Raw genomic sequence first — 20,322 nt, forward strand, 5'->3', positions numbered from 1 at the left:
CCAGAGCAGAGCCTATTCCCAGAGACCACCTACAGGTCTGCTGCCTCAGCTCGACATTTATTTATTTTTTAAATGGAGTGTTGAACTTTAACAGCTTACGCCCACAAATGTTTTAGAATGACTTTTATATGTACTGCAAGATATGTTCCTTTCTCTCTTTTCAGAATCTGAGACAGAGCTCAATAAAAACAACAAGGAGAAGGATAAAGAAGATGAATAAAGGAAAATAAACCAAAGAAAGACAATGAAGAAAGGGGAAGAAAAAGAGCAAATGGTGGCTCCCCTTCCCCCCCTTACCCGCTCCTTTTCTATCCCTCTATCCCTTCACCCATCTTATTTTGTAACTATTGTAAATATTAAGTCAATACAGTTCTGTTAAACATCAAATGTCCATTTTTGTCTGTTATTGATCTTTGTCAGTAGACTGGGTAGCTTCATGTGGCTCGGAAAAGCAGTCTAGATCCCTTTCCTAAGGGTCTTTTATTGATGACCGCAGTGAAGTTGTAGATGTAGATCTTTGATTTATGTTTTTTCGCTTTAGCTCCTTTCCCGATGAAGCGTTTTTCTGGTTTGGAGGATGATGGGCTGGTTATGTTGGCTTCAAATCAAGCCTACATTGCTCCATCACCTCTGCCAGTTTCCGGAGCACTTGGTCATGGAACCATCTGTACCAGCCCTCGGTCAAAGCTGCTTTACAGCCAGGTTAGGGCCCTGTTGGTGACTGCCTCCCAGCTTGTCCACCTTTCTGTCGCTGGCTCACAGGTCTGATCTTGTATGTCTCATCCTCCATCCTCCTCCACCCAAAGGGTTATTTTAGGTCATTCCACGTCTTTGGTCAGTAGTGAATTATTTCATGTTACATGGAGAGAAAGTCTTCTGTGGATGAACTGTTATTTATCTATCTTCAGCTTGTCATGAGAATAATTTTATTTATCTTTAAAAGCATAGATGTGCAAACTTTCAATAAGTTCATACTAGAAGAAACTACAGCAAACCCCAGGAAGAACTCTAGTCCAGTTTAGTTAGCTCTAATCTTAAGCTAACTACATCAAAGTCTTGGTTCTTAAATTGACGTTGTTTGATGTTTAAAAGGATGGAATTCATCGAAAGTAATGAAAAGAACAACAAATCTAATGACAAGAGGATTCACAGTTTCTCACTACGCTTTACTTGTTTCATAGCACTGCACGTAAAACCAGAAAGCATGCAGAGTGACATCAAAACACGTTCTCCAACTGCATCATCACAGTCTCCCACAGGCCCTGCTGTTTGCAATAAGGAGCCTGCTACACACTAAAAGTAATGTGAGTGATTCTGGAAAAATGACACGAGGGTTTGGACTTTTTGGGATTTTTGGGGGATTTCTAGGACATTTACAAAGATGGAAGAACACGTCACATTTTATTGTAACAACACAACCATGAAAGGTTGCTCATATATGATGATATAAGCTGAACACTAATTTTTTTTTACACGTTTTGGGTATTTTAATCTGCATTTTATTTTTTGAAAAATCTGATTTGACGTCTAATAAAAATTTAGAGGGAAAAAAAAATGCAGTGTTTGGCTTTTGTAAGGGCCAACACACTTAAGCAATTTAGGTGCTGAGACATGTGTTAGAGAGGAAAAAAACACAAGTTATAAAACAGTATAAAAAGCAACAAAGGGAGAGCAAAACTAAAAAATAGTCACCATGACCACTATCATCAGCATCACTCTTCTCCTGCTCTCCTCAAGTAAGAAAGCAGCTTCTTATTCTGTATCAGATGTCAAACGTAAGTCAAGTGTTTTCTGACACATATTTGTCTTTAAGGTGCCCACCTAACAGTGGGTCTGCCGCACCTATATGTGATAAATTTAGAATGTGTAAATGAAAAGCCCACACCTGTCTATGAGCTCACACTGAAGCTTACCAGAAGTGTGGAAGCTTTTCCAGTGTACTTGTTGTCTTGTTTTTGTTTTCTGTAAATGGTTGAATATCTACATGTGGTGCCATTGGACTTCATAACTTAAGTGAATTCTTGAACTGCAACTGATTTCATTTGTTTAAAGCTTGATTAAAGCTAAAGCACCTGTGAATACGTATTTGTTGCTTATTAATAAAAAAATAATGATGCCTCTATTTGACATACAAACAAGACGTATTTCTATAGTTGTTTCTTCTTATGCCTGAAAGAAATGCCAGATGGCATTTTCCAGAGCAAACATTCTCTATGAGTAATACATTTTTTGGTTAAATGATAGCATTTTGTATAGGATGAGAGACAAGATGTCGACTTCTACTTTGTCCAAAGAAGGCCAAAATCTACACACCAAAGAATGTGTGGTTCAACCTATCACTGTGGGCGGGGCTTGTAGCAACATGTGTTTTAGCCACCTAAAAAAGTCCCACTTTAAAAAGAACCTACATGTACAAATGTACACAATGTTTTTTGCCTTTCCTCGCTTTCAGACAACAAATTTGGACTGAACATGGTGCATGCTGCACACTGTGTAATACGTTTATCTTAAAAACACCATGTGCACAGTGGTGTAGTGGTGCTTTAAAAAGTGGGTCTACTCTTAATTTTTCCACCAAATGTTTATTTATTTAAGTGACCCGCCTAGCAGAGAATACATGGTCTTTGTTATGAACATTTACATGTAAACCACTCTTGCATATTTTCATTAGTGCATACTAGCCAATTAGAGACAGAGTAAGGAGTGTCATCCCTTCACAAAAATTGCCAATCAATCAATGTTAGAGTCAGAGAACATGTAGAAGTGGGTATAACCTATATGGAGGCTGAAAAATAAGTGGGTATACGCAGTATACGCGTATACCCTGCACTACACCACTGCATGTGCATCATGTTCATTTGTTTGCTTCAGGAGTGCTGGTAGTTGAATTACTTACATTTGGATCCAGCAAGGCTAACCTTAGTATGCTAAGCTAGGTTACTATCATGTTGCTTCAGATTAACATTATCAACATGACAGGGTTATTGATCTTTACATTTCCTTACCACATGGTAGGCATAAACCTATTGTATCACCTTTGAATGAGTTTCCATTTTTAGGCCACATAAAAGATTCAAATGTTTCAAGTTTGATGTCATTCATTATTATCTCAAAGAATTCAACATTTATAAAGATATTCAGCTAGCCCAGATGACGAAGGGATTCAAATGTATTGTTTTTTTCAGAATTGTCGCCGACAATAAGATAGGTAAGATTCATTTGTGACTGTGCAGCGCGCTATTGTGATGGGAAAACATGACAGGTTAAGTTGAAGTAGTTTTTGTGTGAGCCCAACAAAACCACCTGACAGTTTCAGATCTGTTATCAGAAGAGGCTTGTGGTTTGCGTTTCCGATTAAGGAGGCTATGACAGAGTGTTAGCTTGAAGCCCCCTCAACCTCTGCTGTGTATAAAAAGTGTGCTATCAGCACATGCAAACACACTCCGAGAGCACTGCAACAATGGAAGCATCTTCAGTCCTTCTTCTCATGTGCATTCTGGGGACATGTTCAGGTGTGTTCTGGTGTTTTCTGTTGTTTAAAAAATGTCCTTATTGTGTCCTTTTGTAAGCTTTAACTTTTTTCTTTCTGATCTCTAGTGTGGACAGTTCACGGTGCAAGTTTAGAGGTCAACATTGATGATCAGGAGCATCAGCAGGTGGATGTGGATGTGGATGTGGACATCTTGGTGAGTAAGAGTGTACGTTCTGCGTTCACAATACAGCTAAAGTAAAATATAGAAGCAAATCTATATAAAGAGTTCAAATGAAAAGAACTCAATTAGGGGGCAGCAGATAGATGAGCTATTAGTGCACGCCCACGCCCACCTCAACCCTTTGCTGCATGTCATCCTCCACTCTCTCTCTTCAGCAGCCCTATCCAATAACTTCAAAAAGGCCCAAATAAAAGAAATAAAAGCACCAATTTAGAAGAAAAAAGACCCTCAGCTAATTTAGTATGATATATTCTAAAATGAGATCATTATTACCTACGCAAAACAATGCGTAAGCAGCTTGAACAAAAACTATTCTCTGTTCATTATAGCAGTGAAACAGAGTCAACGCAGACAGGGTGATGAACTACACAGGAAATAGGAATTTGCTGTTTCATTGTTAAACACAAGGCTTCTAAAACTACCAACAATAAAAGACATGAACATCTTTTTTTTTACCTGATAGTTTGCAAAGAAACACTGCGGATGTTAAAATGATGAAGATAAGGTTAAATAACAAAACAAAAAAAATATATATATATATTGGTCACTGACAAGATAAGATGAGACTTAATTGGATTATTTTAAAAAATAATTTGAGGTTTGGATTTATATTAAAATAATAATAACACTTTATTTGATCCTGTATGGGGGCATTTAAAGCAATACAGTTACGCTCAACATAAAAGATATTGAAGCATTTTTCAGGGGTTTAAATGAAGAACTTTTTGTCTGATTACAAAGTCGTATTTTATGCTGTTAAGATGCTTTTTATTTATGAGGTGTTGAACAATGTTTAGATATTTCTCATCAGTTGTCATAGTGACCAACATGAACACATTTCCCTGTCTGAATACATGCTCACAACTAAATGATAGCATGTTAATAAGCATGTATAAGTTGTCCATCATGTACAGTATCATTTTCAGTACTTGTACCTGTGCTCAGTGTTGAATGTATCACTTTGATCTGCAGCGTCCCGGTATTTGCTGGGCGTGCAAGTGGACCTTAAACAAGGTGAAGAAAGCTCTGGGTCACAACGCCACTGCAGAGGTAAAATAAAATGTGTCACAGACTGACAGCCCACTCAGCAGGCTTTCATTTTTGCATTATGGAACAGCTAATAAAGTCATTTTTACCTCCACAGAGAATGAAAACTAAGTTACTGTCCTGCTGCGAGGAAATTGGCTTCTTAAAACCTCTGTGTCGCCATTTTGTGAAGAAACACCTGGGCGTGCTGATCGAGGAGCTCTCCACCACTGATGGTGTGAATACCATCTGTGTCAACGTTGGAGCCTGCAAGTGAGTTGTAACAGCCGGTCTGTTACATAACAGCGTTTTTACAGCACCTAAAATATGTCCATCCATATTAATAATTCACAATGAAGCAACTGTTCAGGAATAAAGCGTCCTTTTCTTTCAAGAAAACTTCACAGCCCTGGAAAATAAAAATGTTACTCCTTAAGTTATATTATTTGTTATACTGTATATGTTTTACCAAAATTCAGAGGAAAAATGTGCTTGTTAAAATACCTGACAGATTTATTCCCTTTCCAGAAAAGATGAAACGTCCAAAAAATCTGTGTATGACATAAAATGAAAAAACACAACACACAAAGATGACATCACTGTAGGAAGTAGTCAAAATGATTTTAAAGTAATACATGACTATGAAAAATAAATTGGTATATTTTTAAATACTGCTGACAGGGGACATTCTTCATATGATTTCATTATTTATTAACGTGTATCTCGTGTTCTCTTTAGACCCGAGGAGCTGTGGAGCCCGCACTTCAATGAAATGGAGGACTCATCATCCGAAGTCGATGAATATCCCTGATGCTGTTTGCATGCTGAATAAATAAACTGCTCATTAGCTTTAAGAGAAACCACAAATGTTTGTGGCAGGAACCAGCTGAAACTTTCTGTCAGTGCCTTCACTGTGTTACACTTTGTCTTGTATTTTCATTTTCTCTGCATTAACTATTGTGTTCATTTCAATAAATGTTTGCATTTCCATGAAGATTCCTTGTGGGTCAGTTTAACAGAGTGTCTGAAAATAATATATATACACAAGGAGAGAGTGGGGTGTGACATTCAGCAATGATGACTAAAGCCTCCATACATGGGCCGCATGTCCTAACCGCCGGGCTTTCGGCGTCCTATGACTCCAGTCTTTAATTCAATGATTAAATGCACCTCTGTAGATCGAGGCTACTAAGAGACTACAACCTGGACTTCTAAACTTTTTTACGAATCAAAAAAATGAATCAAACAAAAAACCTCCATTAAGTCTGTCTGTCAAGTTACATAAAAAGCCAAAAATCCAGTCAACATGATTTTATACTCAAACGGGGACAGTCTTTCAGGTTCAACATTATCAGTAAGAATTCACGGCTGACAATACCAGTGACTGCAGTGGAGCTAATACCACCTGAAAAACAGGTGCTTTTTTGTAATCGAACTTCTCTGAAAAATTTTCATTTCTCCACATCAACTCAACTGTTACAGACAACAATGACAAGTGAAAGCCTCCAAACATTGAGCACTTATGAGTCAAGAGGTCGGGTGTTGCTTGGTGCTGTCCACAGGCTTCCTGAAAGTGGGAGTTTTCTTTCACAGCTTGTTGGATTGCGCAACAATGGCATCAACATGTCCCCTTTTAGACGCTGACAAATGCGTGTGCTCAAGTGCAAAAGGTTGAATGTTGTGCTTGAGAGGTAGAATTCTGATTGTTTTGTTGAACATAAGTGGATGAAGAAGGGGCCACTGAAGGACTAAAGAAATGTTAAGTCACTTTAATAGTTTTCTAAATCAAATCATACAAAAGTTCAGCTGGTTGAGGACAACACATGGCATCCTGACACAAACACACAGCTAACATACTGTACATACACAGGTATATATAAATAAGGTATACAAACACAAGAAACATAGAAGATTTCTACAAGTGTGTGTGCTACTTTTTGACGAGTCAGCGTGCAGCCTCAAGCGTTCACTGCCAACTGAACAAATCCTAAAGCGAATAATATCCCTTTAATAAAAAGTGTATGTTCTCATTTATAAAACTATTATCTTCTGATTTCACATGGCTCATAATTCAGTGTCAGATATGGGAGTCCTGCTGTTATCTGGAGCTCGTTTTTATTTTCCTGTCTTCACGAGGAGGCCGCAGCAGAGAGCAGGAACTTCCCGTTTCGATCAACCAAGAGTCCGTGATGAGAGCGACTGACGTCCCAGCTCTGCTTTAAGGCCTGACGGTCCAGTTTATTGAGTCCCTGAGAGCAGAGACGCAGATCCTGGACCAGCTCTGACAACCCATCCAGACCCTCACTGTCCCAGGGGCCGGACACTTGACAGCCTGAGGGAGAAGCAACAAGCTCCAGTTCAGTGTTTCATGTGCAGATTTGTAATTTAGAGCAAACTTTAAGTTGTGATTTCTGTCATTTCATTCGGCTTAATTCCTTCTCTGTCTCCTCAGAAATTAAACTCTGTAAAAAAGATACCTTAAACATAAAATGATAGTCAAAGAGTGTGTGAATACAGGAACCTGAAGGGATTTGGCCAAATCATGCACCTTTATCTCATAAATCAGATTTCAGAACTAGTCCAACCTGAACAATAAACAGCATCGTTTTGCTTTTCCCCTCCTTCTGTTCATTTGAAGGACATACAGACACTTTCTTCATCTTCTATGTTTGCAATGAAAAAAAAAAAGGCTTCAAGGTTCCATTTGCTTAAAACTAAGATTAAAGACTCTGCACCTCCTCCGCACAAAACCCAACTACACAAATCTATAGAGGCACATACCTTGCATGTCTAGAAGGGTCAGAGGGCGACCAGCCTCTCTGAGAGCGTTCAGGATGTTGTATAGTCCTGCTGATGTTACAGACGGGTTCGCTGACAGATTCAGACTCACCAGTGACCGACATGAAGGAAGACACCTGGAGGGGAGAACCAAACAGTGGTGACACTTCACAATTAAAGATGAAATCACAGAAATGTCTAAAAGAAATACCCAAAATAACATAATGTCATCACTAACTCTTAAAAAGATATCATTAGACTGAAACTATACCCATACATGTCTACGCAGCAAAGTGCAGACGTAGTACAAACACACACACACACCTGGCCAAGGTGGCTACACTGCTGTCTGTCAACCCGTTTGCTGCCAGATTCAGGTGGGTCAGTGAACACTCATCCTGCAAGAAAAGACAAACGTTTTCTTTGTACTGTACTGCTGGTAAAGAACACTGACATGCTCGCTTGTCATTGTTTGTGTGTAAATATGATTTGCGTGTTTTTACTTGAGAGAGGATATTTGTGAGGTGTTCCAGTGAAGGGGCGTCAGCAGGACCCCTGCGGACAGCAGACAGGTCCAGGTGTGTAAGACAGTGGAGAGGCAGAGTCTTCAAAACCTGCTCAAAGCCAGTGGAGCCAAGTGCATTGTGGGATAGACACAGTGATTTCAGGTGGCCTGTCCCTAAAAGAAATGAGGATGCCATTTATGATTTCTCTAATTTTAAACATCTTAAAAAAAGAAAGAAGCTGAAATAGATTCTTTGTTGGACTGTGGGTATCTCCACATATCCTTTTCAATGATTCTAACAGCAAACACAACTTAATCCCTCAAATGCACTCATCCCTTATCTGAACATGTGGCTTTAGATGAAGCTCAACGCTGCCTCTGCTGGTCGGAGTTACCTGTTAGAGCACTTGCTAGCAGCAGTCGATGCTGCTGCAGGAAGCGAGCAGTGAAGCCACAGGCCTGCAGGGATAGTTTGGCTAACAGAGGACAGCAGGACAGCAGACAGGACAGGGACTCAGAGACACCATCACCCAGCGGGTTCATACTGAGGTTCAGCTCCTCCAGACACTGCAGGACAGGAGATAACCACAGACAGCGAATTTGAACAAATGACAACTCTTCTAATTGATCTTTAAATACCGGCATGTGACCCGTCGTTCTCAGGATTGGTGAGAAAGAGGTGACAGAGCCGGTGGTTGACATGATGAGTTTTTTTTTTTTTTCTTCCACACTTTGGTTTGTGACACTTTAACAGGAAAAAACAGGAGGAGTTGTGGTATCAGAGGCGAGTCACACTAACAAAGGTGTCATGACGACTTTAACAGACTGCAGCACACAGTCTAAGATATTCTAAGTGCAATGTGGCCCACCGACAAAGGCCATCAGCTGACATTTTAACAAGAACATTTTCTAAACCACCGCTAATCTTTGTCACATTGGTGGTTTGAGCTTTGTCCTTCAAGATGTTAAGTTATCTATTCCTAAAAATACACAGTAAAAACACAGTGCAACAAATAAACGCTGAAATGTGTTTGTAGAACAAACGTCAACGTGTATCCACAGATAACATCTCCAACAACGTCAAGTAGGACAGTGACCCAAGAAAAAAAGTTTCTTCACACACAAATGATTTTTTCCTGCATTGTAGTTTGACGGTTACAGAGGTTTGAGAAGCAAAATTACAAAAAAAAAAAAACACAAATTAAAACGTGAGCAAGCTCCTCCAGCTGAGCTTTTTACCGGGAATGCAGGATGGCTGTGTCCATTCAAAGCGTTCACCGCCTTCTCCAGCCCCTCCCCCGTAATGTGACTGGCAGAAATGTCCAGCAGCCGAAGGCGTGGCATGGTGATCGTTGTGGCGACCAGCTCGGGGAGAAGGCTGTCATGTAAACGGTTGCCGGAAATGCGCAGCTCGGTGAGGCTGGCCTGCAGTTTGAGCGCACGGAGGAGCGGGCTGAGGGAAGACGGGGCCAAGCTGAGGCCGCACACCGTCAGCGAGGAGGACCCGTCCTGCACCTCGCACAGCCGGGTGACGCGCTTGTTCTCATCTGCGCGGAGACGAAACAGAAATCGACAATCAAGAAGGTCATAACTCATGCATCATTTTAGAAATGTGGATGTGTGTTTTTGTGTGTATTTGTGCGTGACGCTCACCCACTGCCAGGCTTTGACAGGCCTTCTTGTAGCGCTCAGGGAGAGGAGGAAGATTCCAGGAGCAAACATCAGCCAGAACCTACATTTAAAATACACCATTATGATCCGGTTCTGACTACATCAAGTAACGTTGCAACAGTATGGAAGCCATTCGTCCTCACCTCTTCGTTGGTGTGTAGGACAGCCAGCAGCAGGTCCTGGGGGGAGAGCAGAGCCCCTTCTTTCTGCAGAGAGAGGCGGGGCAGGAGTCCACACTTCTGATAGTAACGCTGAGCAGCCTGCTCACACAGCCAGGACACGGTGCAGGAGTCTGCCTCACTAGAACACAGTGTGAGGATTAAAACATGTAAAAACATCAGTACTACAGTCTGTAGTATTTGTTAGAGACAGTACACATCTTGTGTAAAATGATGATGTACTGCTTTATTAGGAAAGTTTTCCCTGCATCTGAAACCTTGAATATTCATCTTTAACATAAACTCTTTCTTTTCCATTAAAAAAAAAATGGCGATTTGATAAGTATTCTCCTCCCCAAGTTGTTTTGGGCAAGAACTATTTATTAGTTATTCACTGTGAGTTAGATGTACGTTTTCTGTGTCAGTGATTCTTGTTTTCGATCCTCGTATTTTCTTTCTTCTATTCATGCTCAAAAGAAATATGAAATGAATGAATACAACACCAACCTTTGAGGAACTGGGATGAGGAAAACATCTTCCTGAACTCTGACCCTCATTCTGATCGGTGGCGGCATTGATGTGGGCATCGGTGCAACCATGCGAGTGTGTGCTGGAGGCTGAAATTGTTTGTCAAAAATGTTTCAAAAGATGCAGGGAGACTTAAAATATGTGCTCCTTCAAAATGTGAAATGCACAAATGTTGCAAGATCAGGACAATCGAAACCCTTTCAAAGGTCTTAAGGAGTTCTACTGCATAGGAGAAAAAGGTTTAGTGAAGCCCCTTGTAGGAACAGAAGGAGGAGAGGTAGAGGAGGGGAGAAGTTTTGGCTAAATAAGATAACAGTGTGACAAGCAGAACACCCTGAAAAGTTCACTTGGACTATGTCAGCTGGCGTCGATTCTCAAGGTTGTCTTTCTCACGATGAAAGTGGTATTGCATGCACTGATTACATACGGACTTCAGTAAGTCATTTTATGAGAAATTAACTTTAGTCCAAGGCTGATAACCCTTTGATGAGTATTTTTCTAGATGCCTTCACTTGTCCCTCCTCAGAATAATGGATAGGACACAGATTCTTCCTCACCTGGATGTGTATTTGTGGTGGTGGAGGTGTCTCAGCTCTCATGTCCTCATCATCAGTAATCGTAGGGCTGTGTGACCTGTTGACCTCTCGTCTGCCCAACCGGACCATCCCCGGCATCTGAGTCATTTTCACCTGGTGAGGCTTCAAGGAGGGGTTCTTTTTCATAGAGAGACTCCTGCTGGAGGAGAGAGGAACTGCAGGAACTGTGGAAAAAGAAAAGGCATACAGTGAAGATAAAAATAAAATAAAAAAAAGAAGCAAAGAAAGGTTGACAAAAGAATAAAAAAAATGCATTCTTACCTCTGGAGGCTGTGTCGGAGTTAAAGTGCCTGTTTTGGCTTCTTCCTACTGAAGACAAGGCCACATCCTCCCCTCTCATCCCATTCTGCTCCACACGAAGCCTCCTCTTCTTCTTCGGATGGAATTCCTCCAAATCATCCTCTAGCCAGTCGTCGGCCAGATACTCCTCTTCAGGGACCAGCGCTGCTTTGTTGCTGGATGACACAGCTGGTGTGCTGGAGAACTGAGGCTGAGTTAGACCCTGGAGACGGGATTTGGCGCTGCCTAGCCCTCGAATTGCATTGTGGTACTCGTCTCGTTCAAAGACACACGGTGGAGGAGCCTCCCTGACACTTTCCCGACCCGAGGTTGGGACAGAGTCGGCTTCCTTGTTTGGGGGAACTTCCTTTTGACTCGAGGCTGCTGGGAAACTTTGCCGAGGGCGGACAGGACGGAGAGGACTGACCCGGTATTCAGAGTCAGAGTCGTCTGATGAACTGCTTTTATTCTAAAATGTGATTTTAAATATAAAGAATGAACAAATAGCATGATATCAAAGAATCCAAAGTTTGACATCATGTAGTAAAAGGCATGTTAACTTCATATCAAAAGGCATTTTTCCAGATTTTACCCCATACAGGACAGCGGCCTCTGTTCCTCTGGCTCTGAGCCGCTGTGTTGGGCGTTTGATCTGCCATCGTTTTGGGCTGGCAGGTCCCTCCTTAACCTCTGATTTCCTGTTGGTCTGGGGCCAGTCTTGGCTGAGGGGACAGCCCCCTCCAGAGGACAACAGTGGCTCTGAGTTCTCAGCATCAAACAGTTGGCTGTCCTGCAGGGCATCGAAAGGCTTGGCCGGAGCCACAGCAGCAGGCACTGTGTGAGACGGAGATTAAAATGTGTGAAGCGATATTTTTCTAAAAAAAAAGGCAAAACGAAGGCTAAACAGCATGAAGATGAAAAGGCCTCAACCTCCCCCTGCGAGCGCCTTCCTCAGCAGCCTCTCTGTGGCGATGCACTCCTGCCTGGTGTCCTGGTCCAACTCTCTGCTGTATGTCTTCTGCCAATACCGCAGAGTGTCCATGGCCGAGTCACCCTGACAGAGGAAGGTGAAAGCATGACATATTTGAAATATAAACCACAATCAGATATTAATAGTTCTTCTAGGGGAGGCAAGATGGGAAAACGCTTTTAGATATGCGGCAATTATAAGAATAAAAGTGTCAGATTAATGTTTTTTTTAAACAATGTGTCCTGACTGACTGCCAGTATGTCATCTCTAGAGAAAATGATTATATTTATCTAACAGATCTCTCCTTAACTTCAGGTATTCCATACAATGAAGCAGAAGTGATAATAATGAAATAACAGATAAATATATGTGGATTATAATGCCACAGTTGCTGAGTTTCACACAGTTTTACTGCAGCAACACGTTCCATGACTGTATCAGCTCCTCCACTTCACTCAGAGGCCTCACACACCTTGGAGTTGCGTTGGGTGACAGAAGCCCCTCGTTCAACCAAGAGCCTTGCCACTTGTAAATTGCCACAAGCGAGCGCATCATGGAGAGGAGTCACTCCCTCACATAAGGGACCACCAGGGTCGTTGATGTTGGCACCTCGCTCCAGCAGCACTGCCACAATGTCTGGAGGAGAGAAAAAAAAAAACAGACAGGATTAGCAACAGAGTTATTTTCTTTTTCTTTTCTCTTGAACGTTGACATCTTTAAAAACGTGGTAAATATTGAATCAGTTACCATGGTGACCGTGGTTGCAGGCCTCATGAAGGGGAGTCCAGCCACAGTAGTCTCTTGGGTTCACTGGGTGACCCTGACAATCAGAAATAATATCAAGTCCAGGTTGTTTCATGTTACAGTGACTGTCGGCAGCCTTTTAACGGACTCTTCCATCTTTTAAGTGGCTTCTCTCTCTACAAACGATTCAAGCAAAAGCAGCTTGAGCATGTTTTTTTTGTAAAGTACATTTTTAACAAGCTCAAGCCAGAGGCAGAAATCCATGAAATCTGTTATTGGTCTTCTGCTGAGCACAGAACAGATATTTTACAGTGCATTGAGGATTTTATTCTCATCTGAAGCCCTACTTTGTTATTTGGTTTACATTTATCTTTTTTTTTTTTTTTTGCATTTTTGGCCACAAAAAAAAGGGAAAAATGTGCAGCATTTTTTTCTTACAAAAATATCATACACATCCAAAAAGTACTGGGTGCCGGACAAAAAACGTTTTACTCTCATCATCATGTCAAAGAAAGACTAAGTCCGCACACCTGAAGTTGCTCCAATTAAATTTTAGTGGGAATTATCACCACATGTAACGTTTCGGAAAGCATTTATTTCTTACCTGTTCTACCAGGTACTGGACCTGCTTCAGGTTTCCATCTATGCACGCTCTGTGCAGAGATGTCTCGCCCTTCTCGTTCCTTTTGTTCCACTAGAGAAGAAAAAATTACTTTAAAAAGGGCAGAGTGTAAAACCCTGAAATTTCAATCATCTTTAGCTTGTGCAAAGTGCTAACTGATACATAACTTACCCGTCCTGCCTTCCTCCTCCCTGATACCATCTTGTCATAACCCTCCATGTCGTCATCTAGACAGAAAATCAATAGAAGACAAACATGAAGCGACTACATATCAGAATGGATTGATTGGAGATGTGAAAAGGACAGTCTACCTGAGTCTGAGAGAACGACGTCACTGTCATCCAGAGGTTCACTGTTGTCCATCTCCTCCTCTTCATCACCCTCACCATCGCTATCATCTGGGCTCCAGCCCTCAGCGGCACAAAGCTCCTGCAGCCTCGCCTCAGTGTCGTCTGCGTCCGAGGAGCCGCGTCGTCTCTGGAACGCCAGCCAGAGCCTCAGCACGCGCTTCTGTTGAAAGGAAAGCGAGGATAGATTTACTGTATCCATAAATATCTGAAGTATAAAAACTGTGTTCAAAGTTTATCAGCACTTGTTTCTTCTCACCTGCAGTCTGGTCGGCCCACATGTCTGAGCGGAGTGTAACGCCGTACTGTAGCTGCTGTTTATATCCTCAAAGGCACAGCTGCTCTCCTCCTGAGCTGCTGCAATGTTCAGCCAAGTGCTGCACTCCTGATGTAGACAAATACAAGATATTAATCCACATGCAAGTCAGGATATTCTAGTTAATGATTCTCTATAGTGTGTTTCAATATTGGAAATTATATTTGAAAATTAGAGAAGCTAAATCAAAATCTGTCATCAAATAACTTCAGTCTTCTCCCACAATCATACAGGTGACCAAGCTGGAACTATAATTCATCTTTCATCCATCAGATACAATATATTTTCTGTAGCAATTTAGAAGAAGGTGGTGTTGGGTGAAGATGCAGATGATGCATGTGTACCTCAGTCGAGCTGCCCTGTCGTAGAGCCAGCTCCTGTCTGTAGTGCTCCACGGCCTTGCTATGCTGTCTCAGGTCTGTGTAGGTCGCAGCCAGGGACACGTGGATGACAGCCTGCTCCCTCGCAGGCTTTCCCATTGCCTCAGCACCCTTTAGCTAAACCACAAACACAGCAGAGCTCCACAGACTTAATTGTGGGGAGACACTATAACTGAGATTGAAGGAGTTGAAATACAGTGAACATGTTTAGTCACAGTAAACATCTAAATGTAAATTGTGTTTAATTACCTGAGCTTGATATGCATCCAGAGCTTTGCTGTAGCAGCCAACCTTACAGTAAAGGTCCCCAAGCTGCTCTGCCAGCCCAACGGCCTGATGGGAACCGAGTCTTCTACCCTGATCATCCCCCAACTCCTCCTCTAGTTTACAGCCTTGGTTGGCTAAGAAATAAAAACAGTAACACCATCAAATCAGATGCGTTTGTGGGAAATACTTTTTTGTCTGTATATCAAATAAGACTGAGTGGATTAAAACACAAATTTTGGTTCATAGTAAAATTTATTTTACCATGTTTAAAAGCTTTCTTCACAGCCTGCCTGTCCATTGGCTGCTGCGAACCCAGCGAGAGTGCTTTCTTCAGAGATCGTCTGGCTGCTACGAAATCCCCCAGAGACAACTGCACCTGCGGATGAATGCCGATGTTAGCAGGTTAAACTGGACAGTAACTGCATTAGCTTTTGCCAGGAAAGAGCCCGTACCTTGCCAATGCAGTGAAAGCACTCGCTCTCGCTGAACTTGTCTTTGATCTTCCTCGCACACTCTTTGGCCTGTTCCAGGCAACGCACAGCGTTAGACTTCTGACCGTTACGGAAGTAGATGTTGCCCAGGTTAAAGTTTGCTCGGTACAGATCTTCCAGCAGCTGACCCTTCCTTTACAGAGAGAAAGCACAATAATAAACATTTCATGGTAAACTTTTTATTTTCTAAGTTCTGATTTAGGTACTGTAAGTCCCTGCTGTTCCCGGTTAGTGAAGAATAAGAACATTTACAGTTTTGAGTCTTCCCCTTCCTCTGCACGTTCCAACGTTAAAATGAAGTATAATTTAGTACGCTCTCACTCTGCAATAAAGACACTACGACGGATGAACTCGCTGCATTGTTTCGTCTCCCCCAGATGATCACAGACCAGACCAAGATTGAGGAATAGACGTGCCTTCATCTCACTAATCTCCCGCCCCGACACAGTCCCTAGATGTAGAATGGTAGGGGTATGGTTAGATGTTAGAACAGACAGGTAATACAAAAATAAACACTATATAATTAGATCCAAACAGGCACATAATCAAACAGTGCAGACCTTCTAGACGGTCATTCACAATGGCAAGACTCTTCCTGAAGGCGTCCTCTGCTTGCTCCAAACTGTTCCTGGATTGGTCCGATTCATAACGGAAGAGGTATGTTCGACCAATAGTGGCCAGGGCCCTCTGCTCCTCAGCGTGGTCTCTGACAGAGCGAGCCAGGTCCAAGTGAAAGCGCTGATGCTGAAGAAGAGGAGAACATACAACATCTTAAATTCTTCGGTAACTCTTTGTGTGTCTTTATATGAGCCTGAATGTTGTGCACTATTTTTAAATCACTACAAATGAGAAGTTCTAAGAATGGGATTAAAGGGGGAAAAGGACATTTTTCAGGCACTTAAGCAGAAAATTGTACTCACTTTCAAAGCAGCTTCAATGTTCCCCATCTCTGCGTAGCACTCTCCTATCTTTCGATTGGCTACAGCTCGTCCAATCACATCGTTGAGCACCTCTGATAGAGCCAGCTCCTGCTGATGCTCCCTTATGGCGGCCTCGTAATCACCTGAGATAGAAAAGGACCGCACAGGACAAACAGGCTAAACATATCTCAAAGAAATAAATTAGTAAGACAAAACGTTAGTACAAGGGGGAGGGTGGGGATCAACAGTACTATGGTTTTGCAACTAAAAGTAGGAATTAAAGTGAATTAAATAGAGTTGGTGTGGGTTGGAGAAAGTTAATAAAAAAGTTAAGAGGATTAAATTACATCAAGAGCTTCTCCGTGTAACACATGAATGATCAGGAAGACTATATAGAGGGGGTCCATCCAAAATGAGTTAGAAAAGAAACACAAATGTTATCTAACTCGTAACTGTTGGGCTTCAGATTTGTGCAGATGCCGATTAAAAGAGCTATTTATATCTCACCAGTATTGCCCTTTGCTTAGGAGATGATGATTGAGTAAATTCACTGTAATGCTTGTAAAAACACGTCCATGTTCATCTTCTTCGCTTGTACTTCTTCACAATCTGCACATATCATTTCAGTTGTTCCACAGAGCAGGACAAAAAACCTTTGGCGACGCTGCTTTCAGACTGTTACGCTCCGAGACTGTGGAACGACCTTCCTGAGGGTCTGAGAGGAGCCCAGAATATCGAGATTTTTAAACGCAGTCTTAAAACTAATTTATTCAGTCTGGCTTTTATATAGTGTTTTATATCAATTCAAATCTTAACATTACTGTATTCTCTTTTTATCCTACTACAATTTTAAATATTTTCCTCATATGTATTCATTTTAACATCTTGTTGCTTTTATGTGTCGTATTTTTATACATATATTTTATTTTTAATTCTTATTGGTGTGCATTGGTCTCTCAATGATTTTATAAACTACTTTATGTCAATAACTTTTCTGCACTCTTGTTAAGCACTTTGAAATGCAATTTAATGTGTCTGAAAGGTGCTATATAAATAAAGTTTGATTGATTGATTGATCCATTCTCTCTAAAAACGTATGATCTGTCATTATTTATGTCAGTGCCACATCCGTTTCCATGTATTGTGAATGATTAAATAGTTCTGCAGCTTCCTATTACAAAAAAAATGTATTTATTAAAAACAAATCCAGTCAAATTAAGGACTATTTAGGACAGACAAACCTTAATGCTGGTCATCTTCTAAAACACTTACCATTTCTGGACAGCAGCTCCCCAAGATGATTGCAGATATTGGCTTCCTCTCTTAAGTTGTTGCTGTTCTGCGCTTTGCTCTTTGCTTTCTGTAGCTCTGCGCGATAATCACACAATATACTTTTCCACATCAACAATGTCAACGATCTAAATGAGAGGGATTAAGAAAGCCTTCCTACTTCACATAAGCATTAGTAAATCAACACTTACGTTTAATCTCCCGTGCAGAGCTCATCATTATCCAGTTGCCTCTGAGCGGTGCTAACTAGCTAGCTCACAGCTGATGGTAAATATGTAAACAGGCAGCGCGCTTCACTTTAGCTTAGCTGAAGCAAAGCCGACAAAACATAGATCGACCCAAAACAAGATCACAATTTCACACCATTTTCGCTTATTTACGTCTATTCTTCTGCTCTCGCTGTCATTTAAGTATCCGATCGTGTGTCAAACAGCTCTTCATACTCAACAACAACTCAGTAAACATCAGTAAACTTCAGCTAACAGTGCACAGTAAACTTCACAAAGCCCCGCCACCGCTGCGCTAACCAATCACCTCACTGCAGAAAATTAAGTAAATTATGCCCTGATGTTGTTCTTACAGGCAAACAGTTCGCCCCATTCAAGAGGATTAAAAGGTCGTGTTTCCAACACAGCTCTAAATCCACATCATCTGTTATAACACAGAACTCGAACATCGCGCATTTCATTCGTTTTGGTTTATGTACATTTACAACTGGTGCATATCTGCCTGCGAGATGAAATGCTGGGCACAAGAACGAAGTAATACCAAAAAAAAAAAAAAAGAGGCAATTCATTGGCTATCCGCACCCTGTGACGTAGTTCCACGTAGAAACAAGTGGATACGCTTATTTCGGTTACATTTAGACAACTTGTGTGTCTTGTGCAGTTAAATCCCGAACAAAAGCTTAAATACAAGCTATGAGCATGTTAAAGTGTGAATGAAAAGACAGCACAAACAGAATTAACAAGAAGTGGTTTGTTCCGGTTGCCAAGTGTGACGTTGTAGGCAACATGTAGGCCACATGATTACTGTAAATATTAAGGAGCCAAATCAATTCAGTCAGGTGGAAATTAAGAAGAGGTAAGATTACCTATTATGTCTAAAAACAGACAATTATGTCTAAACCTCTTTGTCATAGTGGATGTAAAGTTTAGGAAAATTGCCTTAGAAATTGAATTTATTAGATTATTTTTGTGGGTTTTTTAAAAGTCTTTGTAAACAAATGTCCTCCAGGCTAATAGGTTTATATGGCTTTCGTTTCCGAAAAAAAATAAACTGAAACAATAAAGAACACCTCAGAATATCTGAATCATTTGAAACATGTTAAATACAAAAATGCAACAGTGAGGCATTCAGTCGATTCAAAAAGATCCAATCTGATAGGTTGTCATGGTCAATGTTTATTCCTTACCTAAGCACATCACAGATGTTCTTGTTGTGTTTCATTGTGTATCTTGTCCTAAAAAGCATTAAAACAATTATGGTTCTGTAGAAAATGCCAAAGACTGTTTTAAAAACAGAGCCATTATCGGCCTCCAGGTAACACTGAATAATTCATTTTTAATTTTGCCCCTAGCAAAGGCATATCTGTTAGTTATAAATGATAGCATTAAAACGTTCCCCGGAGAGTTTGTATTTATGTTGTTTGCTATTGTCTAACAATAAGGTTTTACCTGCCAAGTGGTGACAGCTTGCTTTATTTTTCCACATCATATTAAGATATGATGCCGGATGTGGGCTCGCTGTGGCCCCAAGTTACAGAAATACTACAGATTTCTCTTTTTAAAATCAAAGAGGACAGAGCGTCTTTCACTTTGAGTAATCGTCTCACAATTCTCAACAATTTGACTTGACCTTGATTAATACAGTCTTGAGGTTTAAGACAAATGCAAAAGGAGGATTCAGAGATACCCTGACTCCACTTACACAAGTTACCTTAATTGTGTGCCAGTGGATGTTTCCACTCTTGAACTACAAAGTTCCCAAGAAGGACTACTCATAGCTCATTTTAGATACATTGCCCCTTGTTTCTAACTGTGAGGTTTCTTTTTAGGACTTCATAACCAAGGTTGTAATTACGATATAAGCTACAAAGCCCCAAGAATAGCTGCTCACGCTTACCTTGATGTCTACTTGTGTTTATCCACACACATTAATGATTGCATATTTCAGTTAACAACAAAATGGTCCAGCACTTGAAATATATTTTAAATACTGTAAGGAATGTCGTACTGCCCTGGAACAACAATAGGTAAAGAACTGTCCAGGGCAGCCTTCGGAGCTCTTTTCCTTTCCATTAACAGAATTCAACGAGCTCTTTTCATGGCTGCCACTTAAATACTTCTGGGTCATTTCACGCAGCTAGACTCCATTAACAAAAAAACAGCCACTTGACTGCAGCCCTGGTGGATCAGACCATGTCAAAGATGATTTCATCTAAAGACCCCCAAAACTACAATTAGGCGTGCAGGAGGACATATTCTGAAATTGTGCTTTTATAATCTTTGACTAAACTCTAGTGTGGATTTTTTTTTATTTTGAAAGAATAACTATACGTTAAATGTATAATCCATTTAGTGTGATAGTTTCTTGTCTTTGTTAGGTGGTGTAGATGTCATCGTTCATCAAGACTACCTTATATCAGGATCCACAAGTCTGAACCCCAAATGAGGCCTCACATTACTCACACCCATTTTCAGATTGACATTCATGGAGCTA

The 20,322-nt window shown here is 41.0% G+C and overlaps 2 protein-coding genes across 3 annotated transcripts; one reads left to right on the forward strand and one right to left on the reverse strand.

Moving 5' to 3' along the window:
• The first annotated feature begins 3,368 nt into the window (after window positions 1–3,368).
• nkl.4 (NK-lysin tandem duplicate 4) lies at window positions 3,369–5,729 on the forward strand. 2 transcript variants are annotated; one of them, XM_065966485.1, is made up of 5 exons: window positions 3,369–3,512; window positions 3,598–3,698; window positions 4,686–4,763; window positions 4,858–5,012; window positions 5,478–5,729. In XM_065966485.1, the coding sequence occupies exons 1-5, from the start codon at window positions 3,431–3,433 to the stop codon at window positions 5,548–5,550; spliced, it is 489 nt and encodes a 162-aa protein (XP_065822557.1). In that variant the 5' UTR covers window positions 3,369–3,430; the 3' UTR covers window positions 5,551–5,729. The 2 variants fall into 2 exon arrangements, with proteins under 2 accessions (XP_065822557.1, XP_065822558.1); XM_065966486.1 differs by having other exon boundaries at window positions 3,598–3,686.
• Window positions 5,730–6,493: 764 nt separating this feature from the next.
• tonsl (tonsoku-like, DNA repair protein) lies at window positions 6,494–18,265 on the reverse strand. Its single transcript, XM_065947673.1, has 28 exons — window positions 17,793–18,265; window positions 17,584–17,679; window positions 16,312–16,454; window positions 15,952–16,135; window positions 15,713–15,842; window positions 15,353–15,524; window positions 15,162–15,276; window positions 14,883–15,034; window positions 14,598–14,750; window positions 14,197–14,322; window positions 13,902–14,100; window positions 13,762–13,817; window positions 13,573–13,662; window positions 12,972–13,044; window positions 12,697–12,860; window positions 12,185–12,308; window positions 11,847–12,088; window positions 11,237–11,723; window positions 10,937–11,139; window positions 10,359–10,468; window positions 9,837–9,993; window positions 9,676–9,754; window positions 9,262–9,569; window positions 8,418–8,589; window positions 8,021–8,196; window positions 7,842–7,915; window positions 7,521–7,654; window positions 6,494–7,071 (listed from the first exon to the last, which is right to left on the reverse strand). Exons 1-28 carry the CDS (start codon window positions 17,818–17,820, stop codon window positions 6,869–6,871), a joined length of 4,350 nt encoding a protein of 1,449 aa, XP_065803745.1. The 5' UTR covers window positions 17,821–18,265; the 3' UTR covers window positions 6,494–6,868.
• Window positions 18,266–20,322: the final 2,057 nt, after the last annotated feature.

This window comes from Labrus bergylta, chromosome 18 (assembly GCF_963930695.1).
Source record: "Labrus bergylta chromosome 18, fLabBer1.1, whole genome shotgun sequence".
Taxonomy (NCBI): domain Eukaryota; kingdom Metazoa; phylum Chordata; class Actinopteri; order Labriformes; family Labridae; genus Labrus; species Labrus bergylta.

Excerpts from the sequence above, each read along its gene's own strand:
- nkl.4 (XM_065966485.1), top strand. The coding sequence starts at position 3,431 with ATGCAAACACACTCCGAGAGCACTGCAACAATGGAAGCATCTTCAGTC. Across the intron at positions 4,764-4,857 it reads GTCACAACGCCACTGCAGAG|AGAATGAAAACTAAGTTACT; the intron begins GTAAAATAAAAT and ends TTACCTCCACAG. Across the intron at positions 5,013-5,477 it reads GTCAACGTTGGAGCCTGCAA|ACCCGAGGAGCTGTGGAGCC; the intron begins GTGAGTTGTAAC and ends TGTTCTCTTTAG.
- tonsl (XM_065947673.1), bottom strand. The coding sequence starts at position 17,820 with ATGATGAGCTCTGCACGGGAGATTAAAC. Across the intron at positions 11,724-11,846 it reads AGGCCGCTGTCCTGTATGGG|AATAAAAGCAGTTCATCAGA; the intron begins GTAAAATCTGGA and ends ATCACATTTTAG. Across the intron at positions 11,140-11,236 it reads CTCCGACACAGCCTCCAGAG|TTCCTGCAGTTCCTCTCTCC; the intron begins GTAAGAATGCAT and ends CTTTTTCCACAG.